The sequence below is a fragment of the Balearica regulorum genome, chromosome 3 (genome assembly GCF_011004875.1).
Source record: "Balearica regulorum gibbericeps isolate bBalReg1 chromosome 3, bBalReg1.pri, whole genome shotgun sequence".
Lineage (NCBI taxonomy): Eukaryota > Metazoa > Chordata > Aves > Gruiformes > Gruidae > Balearica > Balearica regulorum.
The window spans coordinates 23,256,308-23,274,442 of record NC_046186.1 but is presented as its reverse complement, the minus strand read 5'-3'; the positions used below and the strand labels follow the sequence as shown (position 1 = coordinate 23,274,442).

The following is an 18,135-nucleotide window of genomic DNA, read 5'->3' as shown; positions in this document are numbered from 1 at the left end:
TCCATAGAAACCTCTTTTTAAAAGTATTTTTAACTGCATTCTCAAGAAAAGGCATCCTATAATCAGTCTTGAGTATTTACCTAGTGGAGGCACAGCCCGACAGGCTGACTTACCTGTGGCGTTAGCCTCGTGGTGCTCTATGTTATTTCCAGGATCAGGAGGAGGTGGCACAAGGGCTTGCCTGTCTGCTTCTGGTATCTCATCTCCACTGTCAAAGTCAAACTGTTCTCCCTCATCCTCCTCTTCATCGTTCGTACCCGTGGCTTTTGGTTCATGGTCTAGAACTGGGCAGAAAGACACATTTTTGGTTGTTTGCTCTTAATAATGATTTCATGGGACCAGCAAATGTTCCACACTATGAATGAAGCTTGTACAATGAACCCTTAGATTTTTAAGTTACTGGAACAGAACAAAAGCTCCTTGCAATGTTGATAACCTCATGCAGTTTTCAATAAATCCTTTAGTGTAAACTTGCTTGGAAAGCAATTAAGAACTGATAATGCAAATACCCTTGCTTTTGTCATAAAGAACCAAAACCAAATCATTTTTAGGAAAACACTTAAGCAGCTGATTCTTCACAGATTAATTTATTTGTACAAGGACTTTGGGAATTTATAACTTCAAGTCATTTTTGTTTTCTAACTTGAACTTGTAAGTCTATTCTTTCTTAACAGCATCAAAATGCCAGTGACAGTAACCTTCTTCACACATACCACAAGAGACCAGCAGATTGGTTTTCCTACTCCAATCTGAGAGAGTTTTAAACCAATGACCTTATGCAACTTGCCATTAGCCCTATTACCATACACAAGGTGCCCTTTGGTGGAGGTGGCGGGGGGGTGACCTTTCAGTTCTTACCTTTGAAGAAGTAATGGCTGAAATAATTATACCCTAATACAGCTAGGAAGCGGGAGCGTGGGGCCTATTTTTGTCTTTGCTTCTGAAGACGCTGCAGCACAGATTTGGCACTGTACACGGAGCTGGGGAGGGGGAGCAGGAAGAAGTGCCAGGCAGTTTCCTTCTGTGCTACTTTTCTCACCTGCACGAGTCTCGAGAGCCCACAAAGAGTTAAACCCTGCACTACCTGGTTTTGCTGTGTGTTCACATCACCTGCTCACAGCAGCCAAAGGTTCTTCTAGAGACACTGCACAGAGTCTCCAGAGAGCCAGAGCAGCTCTGGGGAGGGATGTCCAAATCTCTCAACCTTCTCGCTGCTTCCAGAAGCCTTCACTGCAGCACCCCAAAACCAAAAGGCTTCATCCCTCCCTCCCTTGACCTGCCTTAGCTGCTCTCCCACCTTCTAGAGGCACAACTCTTATCCGAGCTCCCCTTGGGAGTGGGGGGAAATCTGTGGAAATTTTTTGGCCTAGCTGACCTTCCTCACAAGGTCTTCCTCAAACCCACATGCAAGACTACTTTTACAGAGGTGTTCAACAATGTATTAAAAATGTTATAAACCCCCCCCCATGTAACTATAGAATAGAAATATATGCTAAAATACATAAATACACAAATATGTTATAAAAGTTGACAGGGTTCCCCCCACCCCCTTTTCAGGTAACACAATATGAAAAGCAAAGTCTTGCAAGGACGACTGGATCTCCTGAGTCATGATGATACTATCAGCTTCTCCACTACCCAGGACACGTTTTGTATCTTTGTGATAAAACCCACACAAAACACAGCTCTAGACTGCTTAGATTGTCATGGTAATCAGCATTCCTGCCAAAGCTTCTGTTTCTTCAGGCAGGCTGAGCCAGCATATTTTATCACAGCCAGAAATAACAAGATCTTCCATGCAGCCTCTCTGTAGGAGAAAAAGTGAATTGCAAAACTAGTAAGGGACAAAAAAGGGGGTTATCTTGCATTTATTGTCATGGTTTATGGTCGAGGCAGCAGGACATTTAATTTAATTTTGATGCTTTTTAAAAATCCTTCTCTAAGAAGTCAGCCTTTGGATTAAGGCTTTTCATTTTTGCTTTTGTCTATTAGCAATTTTTTTTTTCATAAAGATGCAAAAATCCTGCAGAGCTCTTCCATGTGATTCATGACAATCACACCATTCTTCCCAATTCAGCATCTGCCTACCTAGACTTTGTACTACTTGCTGCTTGACAGTAATGGGGAAAAGAAAAAAAAAAAAGCAGGTGGTGGTGATGGTGTTTTAGTTCTGGTTTTTTCAGTTTATTTACCTTTTCAGTATATCTGTGTATTTCAAATTTGGAAAACACAAACTTGTGAAATACTAAGTAGAGTGAGTTTTGTGATTACCAGTGTGTGAAATGTTGGTTAGTGCCACAGGCTAGGCAGGTAAGGAAGTAGCTGGCAGTCACAAGCAAGTAACAGTCACAAACCCACAACTTTTTGTGTCCATGCACTGCTCTCTGCCACTTCTCTCACTGTACTACATAAGCGAACCACAGCAGCATCCACTTCGAATACATGAAGTAGCTCTGTCTGCACTTTGTACAGTGGGGAGATGGAAGATGAGGTTACTGGAATGAGCTGATACTTTCTACAGGATTAGACCACTCAGGAAACTGGGGCATTGCTGGAGCAAGACTCAGCTGAGAGTCATGAACTCACCTGCTCACTGGAGGTCAATTCTAGACATCGGCAAATGAAAAAAAACGTATGCTTAGGAAATGTCTGAGCCGCACAGGGAAACGTCTTGGGAGCAGCACCTCTGAGGTTTTGTGGCTGCTAGGTTAGGGAGCTTCTGGATCCAGATGCTTCCGTAGGGCATATAAAGCAACTTAGGTATCAGATGCCCAGTAACTCTCGACTCCACTTTTATACTGATGCAATTCCCCAGGCACTCAAGCCCAGCACACTGCCATTTGTCAGAGACAGACAAGACCTGCCACTGGCAAAAAAAAAAAAAAAAAAAAAAAAAAAGTAATTTGAGACACTAAAAGCAAAAAGGAATGACTCAGGACCCAGGAGCAGAACCTGGTCAACCGATGCACAATTCCCCTTCAACGTGCCTTCCCATTCTCCCTAAAAAAGCAACCAACCCACATTTTATGATTGTGGGAAGAAATCCTAACATAAGAATTGATTTGCTCAACTAGGGTAAAAAAAAATTGATGGTGCCACCTAACTTTTTTCTATTATGGCTGTTAATGCTACCCTGTTTCATTTATTTAGAAACATTTACTTTGCATCAGAAATAAACAAGGTGGAGAACCCTGTAATTGGGCACTACAGCCTGGAAAGAGCCCCTAAATCACATCACTGATGGGACAGAGGGTTAAGATTACAAAACAGACAAAAACAAAAGAAAAAGAAAAAAAAAAAGAAAAAAGATAAAAATTCCTCTCTCCTTTGGAAAGGGCAGACTGGAGGCCAATATCCACACTTCAGAAAGTTTTAAAACTGTATTTCAGCTTTGCATAACTTCTGCATTTGCTTAATTCTGTGGGTATAAAGATAAACTTTAATGCTTTACATTTACTGATCACTTCAGTCTCATACTTAATAAAAATATTCTTCTTAAAGCTTTTAATCTCAACAGCATACAATTTCATTTGATGGGAAAAGTATTTTAATAACAAAACTAAAGAGAGGGTGGGGGGATTTCTGTTTCAACTGAAGAGCTACTCAGCCCTGCAGATAAACAGAGATTACATCATACAAAAAAGACATCTTGAATAACTACATTTTGAAAATAGGTACTTTTTCTACAGTTGTGGTTATGTCAAAACATCACACACAAAAAAGCACTTGGAAAGTGTGAAAGTGCAAATTTAGGATTAGAAAAAGGAATATATACTCTGATAATAGCTAGGACAACACACAGATTTATGACTTTTTTCTGTGGTATGTTATTTGGTGAAATGACTTTTTCTTAAGCTTACTTCAAAAACAAGCTAACAGAGATCTGCTGGGGCATAAGCAAATTTGAACAATTTTTGGTTGCTCTGCCACTGCAAAGCATTCTTGGCACCATCTGCTTTCCCATTCTTTTTCATTTTCCTTAAACTATTTATAGTTCAATGTAACACAGCTAAAAGTTACAAGTTTAAGAGTGACGTTAATTTTAAAGCCAAATTAAGCTAGTGAAGCTTCATTAGTAGTTTTCTTCAAGAGTTTATTTTAGAGATACAGAAGAAAGACAAACTAGCTCTGCACTTCCTTTCAAGTGCATTTTCAATATAGTGAAAACACAGAAGAAAAAAAACAACCAACCAACCAAAAAAAAACCAAACCCTAAACCCCCAAAATCTGTCCTCCCTTGCAATAGTGTAAACCAGAGATGATCCTGAAGAAGTGAACTGAGTTTTTTCCATAGCAAATCAGGATAATGGAAGAAAGAAACAGAGCCCCAGGCAGGAACAGTTCAGCAGTCTGGAGCACAGTAACAACAAACCTGGAAGCTGTGGACATAAATAGGCACGCTGCCATCAAGAAACATAACTTTATGTTATGTTTTAAGGTTTGAAAAATATCTTTAGAAACCGAGTAAGACTTCTGTATAATTAGGAATGTCATCCTTGCAATCAGTTGTAGTCCTTTTTTTTAATTTTTATTTTATTTAAAGTTAGCACGGAACTATGGATCAAAAAGAGGAAATGCATCTATTTGAAAGACTATGACAAAATTTTCTAAAGACTGCAGGACATGGTAAATATGTACGTACTCGGAAGGAAAAACTATTTTTCCTTTCTCCCTCTAACAGTTACTTTTCTTCCAACATATTTCTCTTAATTGGGAGGAAGTGGGGAGCTCTAGAGTGTAATCTATCTTGTTTACTCATTGAATGCTATTTTTTTTTCTAAATTATAAACATTTTTAGTCACTTTTACCATATCACCATCTTACACTGACTGATGAAGGAAATAAGTGTACAATGGTTCAGATGGAAAATACCTCATTATTATTTAGTGAAAAAAAAAAATTAATACAATTGAACCTAAAGCAGACTGGCAGGAACTGCTTGTTCTTATAAATCCTTTAAAACTGCACATTGGAAATTTTTTAGTCGTGTATTTTGGATTGCAACAAGACACTTGAGACTGCATAGACCCACCTTCCTTCAAGTTTTCTCCAAATTCTCAAGTATCTTGAAATACACAAAATTTTTCCATAAAAAATATTTTAAAAGTTTACTATCTCAGAATATTTTTAGGTATTTTAAAATTCGATAACTTACAAAGGTTACAAATCAAAGCAAACAGCCAGGCATAGCAATCTGATTGCTTATTATTCAACCTTAATACACTTCAGACAGTTTTTATTTCAGGTGAAACTTCCTAGCAGAGGCTTGGCATTTGCCAGGAAGATGAACCTTGTGCTAGGAAACACTTATGCCTGCAAAAGTTCCCCAATCTGGCCAACTTGTAAACCTTTGGAAAATGATGATGAATTCATATTCAGCAGGAACTACCAAAAAGGTTTTAAGAGATTCAGTTGCCACTGGATAGCCCCTAGTTTGTCCCAGCTTTCAGCACTGATTAGATTGCATTCCTACAGCTACAAAGCAACACTATTTTTTACCTGCTCATCTCTCTCACTTGTAACCACCACTTCTTCAGTACCAAGAGAGAAAACTGAAGTTAAGCATCCTTTTGCTCTGGTACCCGGCTTACACATCTCTCTCCTGCCTTCCCCAAACGACACCTCTACTGTACCTGTGCAGGGAGAGGGGTGAGGTGGGCAGAGTGACTGGGCAGGGCAGGAGGGACACCCTAAGACAAAGGCTGGCTTTAAGAGCAAGTGCTCCTGCAAACACTGCCCTTCACTGACACTTCTAAGTCACAGCATGACATTTGCCAGCACACCACTGGCATCCATGAATCGGCTCCTCACACGGTCACGCAGGTGGAAAGCATCTATTTTGCTGGGGGAAAGAAAAGTCTTAAGCAAAACTGTGTATGCAAAAACACACGGGTGAGTGCTCCTTCCCATGGGAAGCAGATCGGAGCCGTGGACTTTCATTCCCCTTTGACTTAACATTGCGCTAAGCTGGCACTTCAGGAAGCCCAGGTCCCTGCGGTACAGGCACGCTGCTCATTACACACAGCTCGTGCACGCATCCAAAGCATGACCGCAATGTCAGTGTTACAAGTCTCTGTGGAAAACAGTTAGAAGAAAATCCCAACAAAACTAAACGGTACACATTCATGCAAAAATATGTTTCCAGTGATGGAAACAAAAGCAAAACCACACGAATTAACAGGCTCTCTCTCCAAATAAATGATGAAGAAATAAATAAAAATGTCTCTTTAGTATATCAAATATACACATCACATACTAATTATGTTGTCAAGCATGCACAACAGATATTATTCTTCTGGATAAAAAACAAATGCAACATTGAAGTCAAAAGAACGATGATTCTGCCTGCTCAAGTTTCAGAGAGAGACTGCTAACAACAGCATGCCGAGTACTTGTTTCTTGAAATACAGCCCAGATCTGTGGATGCTAGGAAAGATTTACAAATATCTAAAACATTGAATCTTACAAACTACTCACAATGCTAAAAATTAAGCTTAAAGTTAGCTAAAAATTAAAAGAATCAAGTTGCAAAAAACCTTTAAAGTCTAAAATAAAAATATTAGACATGAACTAGGCTGTCCAGAGAGGGGCGGCAGGACCACCAGCAAGATCTGTACTCCTTTGTAACTCCACAAGATGCTTTTCAGAGCTGGTCACGCTATAATCAGAAATGCTGCTATGTAAAATCAGCTTTTTGTGACCATTTACTTTAACTGCCTTCATACTCGGTACACTGGTGACACTGGTATCGTCTGCCACAGCTAGAAATGTAGACCAAGCCTGGTCCCTGGATGAGCAGGTCCTCAGCACCGTATTAGTAGATTCTGCCATTAAAATTTCACCATGAAATGTTGCTGATGTGCAGCAAGTGAAGTCCTTATAAGGAGATTCTGTAAGGCAAGTATGTACAGCCATTATTTGGAAAACTGCATAAATACATGATTGATCTCTATCTATGCTGAAAACCATCTATCGATATTAAAGGCTATTAGCTTTCCATCAGTATTAAAGGAATACTAATATACTTAGTACTTAGTAGTACCAAAGTTAACAGTCTGAATTAGTACAAATGCCACCAGGCACCTAACATGAGGCATAGCAGTGAAAACACAAAAGCTACCTTGCTGTCTGACATGTCTGTTGGTAGAGATGGGTGCTCAGCCTCAGCCACTGTGCATACGAACCGCTGAACTCACCTATGATACGGTGCCTAATGGACAGTCCACGCAGGGAATGGGAGAACGAGAGAGCTTTAATAAAACAGAAATCAAACAGCAGGAGGACTACAAAGTCATTGGGAAAATGAAGTATCCAGCTCTGGCAGTGCAGAGATAGAGCATGTTGGCTAACCATAGGATGCAAGTGTCATGTAAAGAAAAAAGCAAAAGGAAAATTTTCTAGGAAATATAGTTTTGACTGCGTAGTTGATACACTTGTGAGAAAATGGCCATTTTTAAGGAAATTTCCACCAGTGGGAGCAGTCTGGCTTGTTCTTTATTTCTTCACATTTTTTTTCTAGCAGCTATCATCTATTAATATCTAGTTTTCCAAATAATTACTTTTTACATTGAAGCAATTACTGTTTAACGGTTTGAGGAATATGCATTTCTCTAATACAGTCTGCTTAACTCTAATTAGCAACATGAACCTGTTGTATCATCTGAGAAAACCTTGGACTGAAAGGACTTTAAGAGTAATTGGGATTCCCATGAAGCAGAAAATGGCAGAAAGAGACCCTGAAGGCCCAAAACAGGGGGCACGAGATCCCACGTCTACAGAAAGACAACAGGCAGTTCAGGTACATAAACTGTATGGCATACTAAAAAGAGCTGAAACCCACCCAGAGAAAAAGCTTAAGTACCCTAGGTCTTGGATTATGTCTAGCAACATCTTTTCACCAGACTGACACATTTTGGATAAGAAGCAGCAAGAGATTTGGCTTCATTTTTGGATCACATTCCTTTCTCTACCTTGCCAACAACTGTACATACCTCCTAGACCAAACCTTCAGATGACTTTGGCAAAGGGATGCCTAAATTTGAGGTCATTGGTCCAGGCTGAACAACCCTTTATCTAGCAACGTCAAAACTGAAGCACTTGCTGGCACTCCCAAAAGCAGCACTTTGAACCCCTAAAGGCATCTGACTGCCTCATCAGCATCAGAGGCATTCATATGCTCAGCCTCCTTCTGTGGCAACAGCCCAGGCGGGGCTCACAAGATGCACATGGCTTTGGGGATGGGTTTGTCTTTTTTGGACACACTGCCAAAGGTTCCTTTCTCCCAACAATAACTCCATCTAACTGCACTGCATGCAACCTGTTCACACGCTCAAAAATAACTTAGATAGAAGTATCTGTGTTTTCTCCTCAATGTATTCCAAACAAGGAAACAATCTAGAAATCAACTTTTACAGAAACTTACAGCCCATTTTACTACAGAAAAAATTACAGACTAGCACAGAATGGTTGTGCTCTGTAAATCCAGAACAACACAGGAAGTATTTTGGATTTTAGCTGGCTTCTCACCTACTCATTTCTGTTGTTACCTCCTTTGCCCAGCCTACATAGCACTATACAGATAGACTGATTTGTAAACAAAGTTTAATACATGCTAAGTTTGACAAATCCATTATCCCAGCAACTAATGGCGAGGGAGTTTTATAGCCTTCCCTTTCTTAGCATTTAATTATTGTTTTAACGTGTCCTGCTCTTCTTTGCCGTAACATGCTACAGTCCTGTTGCAGTTCAAAAAAAGTATACCTGAGGAATTCAAGCAAACTCACAAAAATAATTCTTACCTCAAGACTCACTAACTGAACTCTCCAAAATCCTGTTTTATAATACCCTTTTAAGACAGCTTCTACCAGAAATTCTATCACCTCAGTGGACGCTGGCTTGAGCTGGGCAACGATAGTGTCTCCTTGAGACCTTTCAGTCCATTAGCCTCAGAGTCCTTCTCATAACCTCCTTTCATTAGTCGTGGAGGGGAAAGGAAGCCCTGCCTTGGCCGAAGACAGCTGCCATAACCGAACGTCGTGATTCGGAGCCCCCAGTCCACGTGGGAAGTCAGAAGGAATGTCTTCCAACACGAAGAGTCTTCTCAAGCATCTGGCTGGCAAGTGTTCCTCATGTGCAAACATGAGTGGGTCACCATTGGATATGCAAGTGGGAAAGAGCAATCCCAGCCAAAGTTAATTTTACTTCCACGTTCCTCTGCAATACAGGAGAATGCCAAGATCCTCCGGACACATTACACTGAACCAATTCACTGCTCCCAGAGCAACTTATTGCATCAGCACCTGAATTTCCCGTTGTCTCTCCATGTGACATATAGAGCTGGGAAATGCAGGCTGGGAAGTTACCGGTCAGCGTGGGCATCCCCATGGCACAGAAATACACACATCCTTATTCAGCCCCTGGAGAAACCCGTACCAACACAACAACAGATTTTCAGGAACCATCATGCTCTCACGTAACCAAAGTCACTGAGCTCAACAACAGACTACTAAACAATGAGATGTATTCCTAAAACCACCCTTCTTTGACAGGCTAAATCACCTTCTGTATTCATTTTAATGAAACTATGACAAGGTCACCTTTCCTGGGAAAGATCAGTTTAATGAGGAAGAAAAAAGACAATCTATATAGGGAGTTGGAGGGTTTTTCCCCCCAAAAAAGCTTATCAAGTATGTTTTCCTTAGATTGGTAAGCATAGTTTCAGTTCCTCTCTGCAGCAAACCCAAGCAGCACCTAATAAACGTTTCGCTCAATAATTCAGATGCTTGATTTAACTTATAATGCAAACAAGTTTTTACCCGTGCTCATACACAAGATAAAAGAATTATAACAATGTATAAAAAAAGTTAATCTGTCTGTAAAGTCTAGAGTAGAATCATTACAGAGGCTTTAGGCATGGTTAGTGAGTATTTGCTGGGATCAGTGAAATGGAATTAAAAAAAAAACTCAACCAAAAAATTCCTCAGTTATTTGGCAGCAATTTATCCTGGCCAGTTAATGCTAAATACAAGCCATAAAAAGGCAAAAAGAAGGAAAGAAAAAAAAAAAAGAATAAAATTCATACCTCTCCTTATACGTTGGGTCACTGAAATTAAAGTGTCAGAACTTAGCTTACACAAATACTCATTGCAAGCATACCCAAAAGTCAGTACAAATTCCTCTACAATTTGTTTGTCTTTTAGGCAAACAATACTAGTTACCCCAGACCAAAGATAAGCTGTTGCTGACATCCCTTGGAAGCCCTTTATCTCATCATCAATTGCTCTATCTGATCAACATGTCTGGGCCTTGTCCCTGCACACAGCTAGCAAGTTAAGTCCAGCAGTAAAGTCACCTTACAGAGCAGCTGAATACAACAAAAACAGCTATAACTTATTCTTCACAAAGAAAACATCAAATACTATCAAAAGGATTGTCAACCTCTCAGAAATCTATGACAGTGAATCACATTTCATCATTTAACACGTTATAAACATCTAGCGAAGGTTTTACTTGATTACTTCAAAACAAAATAAGGTATAATTACTTCTATGTAAACTGTGTTTTCTTTGTAGATGCCAAAAACCAAAATAAGTTTTTAATTAATCTATTTTCTTTCTTTCTATTTCTTGTTTTTCCGAACACTCAAATATACTTGGGCTAGAAGAAAAACCACATAATTAGGAGTGACATGTGACACTGTAGCTGCATTTCTGCAATGGGAAATTTTTTGTTCCTCTTTGTTACACAGCTTGTCTGAATTGTCACACAAAATAATTGATCCTTACCTTAAACAATGCATTTTGCTTTATTTACTGAGAGAAATGTGATCTTTAGAAATAAATAAATTGTTCTGTTACAGATGGGATGTCAGACACCAGCAAGCTTCTGCCAGCTTCAAAAACAAGGGACCATTCATAACTACAAATCATATTCTGTTCTCATTCTTCTAAAATCCTGGCTCCCTTTTTACCATCATTTGTAACTGTCTGCATGCTGAAAATAGATATCTAACAAACAATGCCGTTTAGCCCGAGACCAACTCCCTTTATAGCTGCAGTTTAATTTAAGCAGTGTTCTTATTTCAATCCCCCAATCATAATAAATAACGTCTTTTTATTTTGCTTTAGTCTGAAATACAAGCTTATGTCCCCCCAGTGTTCTTCACCTCCATAAACTAAAACATAAATCATACAAGTGCTTTTCTTGTCAATATTATAAAAGCCTCAATTTAACTGCCTCTTGTCTCAGTCACAAAATTAGCTTGTAAAACAGCTAAAGCCTAAATAAACTATGAAATCATTCACTAAACAGTACAAAAGGTAACTAAGCTGAAAAAAATATATATAGCACACAGAATAAAAAGCACTTCCCCTAGCAGAGAAATACAGCAAAACGTGGCAGCCATCCTGCAGCTCCCTACTAGGGTTAATAAAAAAAATTTTCAAAGGGTTTTTTTGGTTAGAATATGTAAAGTCATCCGAAGAGGAAATTTTATGAGAGTATAGTTGTTCCTACTTCACTCAGCCTCAGACTCAAGCCAGACTTCCTTCTTAGGGACAGAGGAACTAGGACTATTTTAGTGTTCTGGCACTGGCAAGCAAATGACAAAAAATAACCACAGGAGGACACAATCACAGCACTCGATCACATACAGGATATTCAGATTTAAGTCCTTGGCCTCCTTGCTCTATTTGTCTCCGCATCAGGAACAAAGAAATATCCCACTCACAGCCCTAGAGAGCTCATCATTTGTATAAAAAGGTGTATAAAATGAGCTTACAATCGGTGTCTAGGAGATATTCTCAGTTTGTTTTCCATTAAAAAAAAAAAAATTTCATCCCATTGAAAAACATCTTAGATCCCAAACTTCAGCAGAACAAGATTTCTCACCCAGCTTTACCCACGGTTCTGGGGACAGTGGTGTAGGTGAGTGAACATCCAGCTCTCCACCACAGCTGGTCTTTACGGGCACCTCACACTTCCCAAATGAAGAAGAGTTACAAGTGATTCTCTCTCAGGTAAAGAGAGTATTTGGCAGTAATATGAAGACTACGTTATCATTCTTACAACGTCCTTGTACGAACACTGAAATGTCAATATTTCACTTCAAAATTTTAATATAATACATTAATTTCCTATAAATAGGAAACAAAATATACCATCTGTTCATGATTCAAGAACTGTACTGCGATGCAGCCATACTCGAAATCTCACCACTATATATTAACCTACCTTGATAGACTCAATTAATTATAAAACAGAGCTTAAAGCTTATTTTAGGTCTTGCAACTGTTGTAAAAGGCAACTCAGTGCAGGACAACTTGGATGAATTGTTGGCAAGTATACTCAGTATGAGGAAACACACCCAAGGTTCTCTAATAGTTTTCACACAGAAATCATATGAGGTCTAGTGCAATGTACCAGAAACAGTGATACAGACACATTCAGAGATGAAAATGTAAAACCAGAAGCTTGTTTGACACAGAGACTACACTGTCCCCAGCTTCCCTTGGGTACAAAGCCGTTTGTCAGGTATCTATCCTGCTGAGCAAACAAAGCTGGTGTTCCTTCTGAAACAGGCCCTGATAAACACCTATCAGGGCCTCACTTAAAGAAAAGGACTTCCACTTTGCAAGATCGTAAGACGTGTTTCCAGTAAAGAAATGAAAAACAGTCAGAGACCACATCTCCTAATAAAGTAGCGATAGTACAAGCACAGGCCATCACACATAAACACCATCCTAGCATTAAACATCCAATCTCCAGTCCTAGCTGGTCAGCGTGAAGATGACTCCTCTACAGGAGAAGCACGATGCAATTCCTGATTCTCAGAATTACCAGCTTTTTAATTCCTCACTGCACAGTCTGCGGTCTGCAGCATGCCCTTTTCTTATCTAAGCAGGTTTGGTTAAGGACACTCCATTACAGCAACCAATTAAAAACATAATTATAACTTAGCCGTGATAAAATTTACTGTTTTCATTTAGCTTTTGAAAAAGGATTTTGTTGATAGAGAGAACAAGAATCATCCTCTATTTTATTTCACAAAATAGCCATGGAAATATTTTATGTATGAAATCTTAAATACCAGCACTTTGTGCATAAATTCATATGCACAGACAGACTAAAGAAGGGAACATGAACTAGTACTATCATCTCAAGTGCCTATTTCGGAAGCAGTTTTTTGGAGTATGCTCTTAGCCAAGGAAGCCTATGTACCTACCCCCATCCAACCACTCCCTGGCTGCTAACACGTACATACATTCAAAATATACAGAGAAAAATCATGGCTAGAAGAAGAATCTCTTTTGAAAGCAGTCTGGAGGAGGGAGCATACAGGCATTAATTTTTCTAAAGTTCCTCAGTACTTGAATTTGCTTTGTGGTAAGGGAATTAACCAGCACAGACTTGTCACTGCTTAATTAACAATGCATGAATGGAATGTCCAAACAGCTATGAGCAGATATGTTGCATAAGCATTATAAATGAAATAAATAAAGGTTAAATATGTTATCTTCCATCCTTTTATCGCATGTAGTTTTTCCCTATTAAGAAGTGGCAGAAGAAGCTCTACTATTGACCTTAACTGTACCTTAACTTAAACAAGGTAGAGATTCAGACAGTTATTGCTAATGAAAAGACATCATTTAACATGAATTTAATCACATAGCTTTCATATACATTCTCACAACATTCTCATGACAAAGATGAAGGTTTACCATTCTTTTTCCCCTTTGTATACATTAGGATTGATACAAATAAATTTATGGAAGTTACTTGTCAAAACCATAGAAAACCTACTTGAAAATAATAAAATTGAGATTTACAGTGCAAGGTATTTACCCATAAATGGAAAGGAACCCACGTGACTTTCAACATTACAGCTATATTAGTTAGGACAACAAATAGGTAAAAGAAGAAAAATCCTGTGATATCACAAGACCTTTAATAAAAAAAAAAAAAAAAGCAGGTGATTTCATCTGTGGCCCAATTGGGGATTTTAGAATCATTATGCAAAAGGTCCTGCACCCAGCAGGAGCCTCATCCTCACTTACAAGCCACGGTTATCCCCCCATATACCTGCTGTTTGAAGGTACTGGCAGGTGCTGCTCATCCCTTCCCAGCAGACACTATGGGTGGCCAGTGTACACGCATGCCAGAAAAGCCCTCAACCATTAGCAAAAAATCCTGTATAATTTTCCTTTAATTGTTATGTGTATTTGCAGTTGTACTTGGCCCTAAAATTCTCACTTATTTTCCACCTGCAAAATGGCTCATGAGAATTATCTAGAAAGTGAACTAAAGTGTATTTTAGTGTAATTATTAAAATTTACCTTCACATATATTCATTTTATTAACATGCTTTTTAAAGAGAGTTAGCAATGGTAAAGTAAAAAAACATACAAGTTCCCGTAGTTTCAGACAAAGCTTTCTGAGATGACATGAAAAGCATCCCTTGACGCAAGATCAGGTAGAGCAGAATCTCAATTTATGTTAAATGAAGTCTAATCTCAGCCTATTAAGGAGTGACATGTCTGAAAATAAGGATGCGACACAAATAGTTCTCCATGTCACATAGAGCTTTGCAGAAAAAGAACCTGAATTCTGGAACTGTACTGAACTACATCACCCTGAATTTTTGTCAGAGTATCCCACATGCTGACAGCTTGCACAAAGTTGGAGCAGTTGCCACAATTATTAGCTGTCTTTGAAAAAGGGCAGCCCCTGCTCAAGTGGAAATATTGATTCCTTAGGGATGACTCTTCCCCCTCAGCACTACATTGCTTTGGAGATGGATTATCCAACAGAGACAGTTTCACAGAAACTGTCACTGAACAAAACAGCTAAATTCAGGGTCCTGACCACATGGATTAGGGATAGGAAAAGCATTTTTGCCAACAATAACCTCAGTGATATCTCAGAGCATAAATAAAACTGTCAACAATGCTGGCCAGAAATCTAACCCATTAAAAGGTGATTTCACAACTGTCTGCTACTTTCACATTCCAAATTTCCTAGGTAGTATCTAGTAACAGACTAGTTAATCTGTGGCAGTGTCTAAGACAGAAAACAGTCTTGATCTAGGATGGTAATTCCCAAATTCCTAAAAAGTGGTGGCTGAGCATAACTAAGACAAATCCTCTTTCATACTTAAATGGCTTCATATAGGTTTAAGTTTTGTGTGAACAATAAGTAAGATGTCCTATATGCAATAATGTGTATTATTAATATACATATATTAATATATACATGTATCAGTGTATATATAATAGAGTGCAAGTCCATAAATAATAACGTCCTATATGAGGGACAGATCCAAAATTTCTGGGAAAGTCACTAACTATACAAACCATACTAGCAACTTTACCAAAATAAGAACAGCTGTATTGGGTTCACCCACAGGTCTCCAAAACTCTTAAACTTGTGCTTAGGGATGATCAGAAAAACCATATAATTCTTCTCCTAAGAAACCTCCCAGCATCCAACTATCAAAAGCCAAATCCTTCCAGGACTTAAAATACGTAATACCAAGCACTACACAAAGGTGCATTTACAGGAAATCAAACTGCAAAAATAATAGCCATATTCTCTCACAGAGAACACAAACGTAGAAGGCAACGACATGGTGCCTTTGTACATCCTCTCTTTATGCCCTCTGAAACCTGGGCTATACAAGCTGCCATATAGCTACCAGTATACAGCAGCCAAGGGGCACCAAGAGCTAACTTCACAGAACCAGCTCCATAGTCCAGCATACATAATACTCTTCCATCAACCTCTGTGCTCTGACCACACAGAGGTTCAGTTGTGCATGCTTCCCCTCTGCTTCCCATGGGAACACATGCTGGCTAGAGAACTGCAGCACCAGAAGAAGGTCCTTCAGCTACAGCCCTCAGCACACATTGTCCAGATGAAGTACACTTGGTGGAAGCGGCATATGCCGTAAGAGGAAACAACTCACCCCTCTCTGTCCTCAATTCAGGCTTCAAATCTGTCCAGGCATTTGAGACACTGGTCCAAATATCCTGCCTGTGCCACAGGCTTCACTTGTTTTTTCTCCACCAGGCACCACGTGCATGAACATTTGAGGCTGCCAAAGCACACGATGAAGGTGTGATGATAAAGTCCGCACAATATTGCCTTAGAAAACACATACTTGCAGGTTTGGACTGTAAGGACCAACTGCTCCCCAGGTTTCTTTCCGTCATGCTCTCACACCACCAGCAAGCAAGGTCCAAGAACAAGACAGGGTAGATGACAGGAGCTCATGTTTCAGCACAATACCACTGGGACCAAGTCTTAAGGTGATATGGGGAAAGGGAGTGTTGGGGAGGTAAAAACACTTCTGGAAATATAATCAAATTGTTACAACAAAATTGGCTTTAAAACCCAAACTATTTCAATTACCTTCTGGTGGTGGGGGAGGGAATTCCTCTGTGTCCATCCTAGTGTATCCACCGTGCCTTCAGCAGACTGAAAAACCCTGCAAAAATGAACGGAACATGTTTTGTAGATGAACATAATTTCCAAATATTGAGACGCTCCTTTTCCGTTTGGCCAAGCTCATACCTATTAGCTAATACCATTATGGAAGAGAGGAAATGTGCCTGGCTTCTTGCTTCAAAATACACTTAGTCCAAATTTTTATGTACACAGCCCTCAGTATTGGAGCCAATTCTTGTAATGATCTCAATAAGCCAGATGAAGAAAGATGAAGTTTTCAAATTATTTGGTACTCTGCAGCTCCCACTGTGACAATCACAAACAGATTACTAAAACATGTTATTTCAATGCCTGTTTGGAGTATGTATTCTGTTTCAAAATCTTCATGAAAGGGAGGGGTAGAAAAATTCTAGGAAGCTCATCAGTTTTGATGATGTTTTTCTCCATTTGAGAATCAGAAATCACAAGTTTTAACTACGAACTTTATATACGGCCTTTTTTCTTTTGTTTGTGGTTTGGAGGTGTTTTTTTAGGGTGGGGGGTTTTTATTGCAATCTTAAAAACTCCGCTTGAGTACCTCTACTTTCACCTCTCCTGAGGAGAGTGAAGTACCAGTGAACAGTCTCCTGAGCACCTTCTCTTTCCTCCTCTTTCCTCAAATGCCATCAGTCTTATGTTTTAAGGAACGGAATAAACCTACAAAGCATTCTGACACTTTGGTCCAGAATACACACTGGGATAGAGCAAAGCCCAGAACCTGTGAGAGAAATTCTCCTTCCCTCCCCGTAACAGTACTTAATAGCAATATTCCAGTATCATCTGGAAGAATAAGCTGGACCTGTCGTGCTGAGCAATGTACACACTCTGCCCCAAACCCATTTTCACTCTAACTCCAGAGACAGCATATCAAAAGGAAAGATTTCAGAACAAGGCTGAGGAGGAAAAGTAAGTTTCCAAAGGCCACACAAGACAGTGGAAGAACCAATGCTAAGTTTTCTGTCCTACTCTTGAGGTTAGATGTTAATCTCATGAAGCTACCATTTCTGCTTGCAACAGCACACAACAGCTCAAGGCTTGGACAGTCTCCATAGCCAAAGCATGAAAAGAATAAATTGAAGGAGATAGCAAAATTCGAGGTATGATGGAGAAATAATAAACTAAATTAATTGCGACACAGAGGTAAAATCAATTGCCACTTACAGAAGAGGTGGCAGTGAATGGGAGTGCCTCAAAAAAAGGATCCAACCTTGGGAGGTACCAGGCAATTTACCTCCCTGACATCAGGTATGCAGGGACAAATCATCAGGACAGACGTGCCAGGAAGGATAACAACTCTGGTAGTGCCAGATCCTCATACAATGAGACAATTCATAACAACTTGCATTTTCTGAGCATACAAAATTCCCTTTTAAATCATCTTAAGCTTTGGTAATTCTTACTCAAGTACTAGACAAAACCGAGTAGCTTCAGAGCCAAGGCTCAGAAAGGATTCATACACATATACAACATCTGTCTACAACACACAAAATATTCCACTATGTGCTTTCACTATACAGTGGCCTTTCTAAAGCTTCTCTCTACAGTTTGTATCTGCAAGGCTCAAAGGCGTGTTTCTGCTTACAAATGTCTGGAATGCATCTTGCCACACCAAAATTGTCAGCCAAAATGAGGGAAAACTATGGTTTGAAGAAA

At 39.4% G+C, this 18,135-nt stretch overlaps 1 protein-coding gene across 15 annotated transcripts in view; it reads right to left on the bottom strand.

Annotated features, from left to right (window-relative positions):
- Positions 1–18,135, bottom strand: part of ARHGEF10 (Rho guanine nucleotide exchange factor 10) — a 119,472-nt gene that overhangs the window by 84,302 nt on the left and 17,035 nt on the right. For 12 of the 15 annotated variants that reach the window (XM_075747287.1, XM_075747285.1, XM_075747292.1 and 9 more), the window contains 2 exons: positions 16,408–16,483; positions 114–284 (listed from right to left, as the gene is read on the bottom strand). In XM_075747287.1, coding sequence (XP_075603402.1) covers positions 114–284; positions 16,408–16,444 — 208 coding nt within the window. In that variant the 5' untranslated portion in view covers positions 16,445–16,483. The remainder of the gene's footprint in view (positions 1–113; positions 285–16,407; positions 16,484–18,135) is intronic. The other 3 variants (XM_075747299.1, XM_075747298.1, XM_075747297.1) reach the window with 1 other exon arrangement.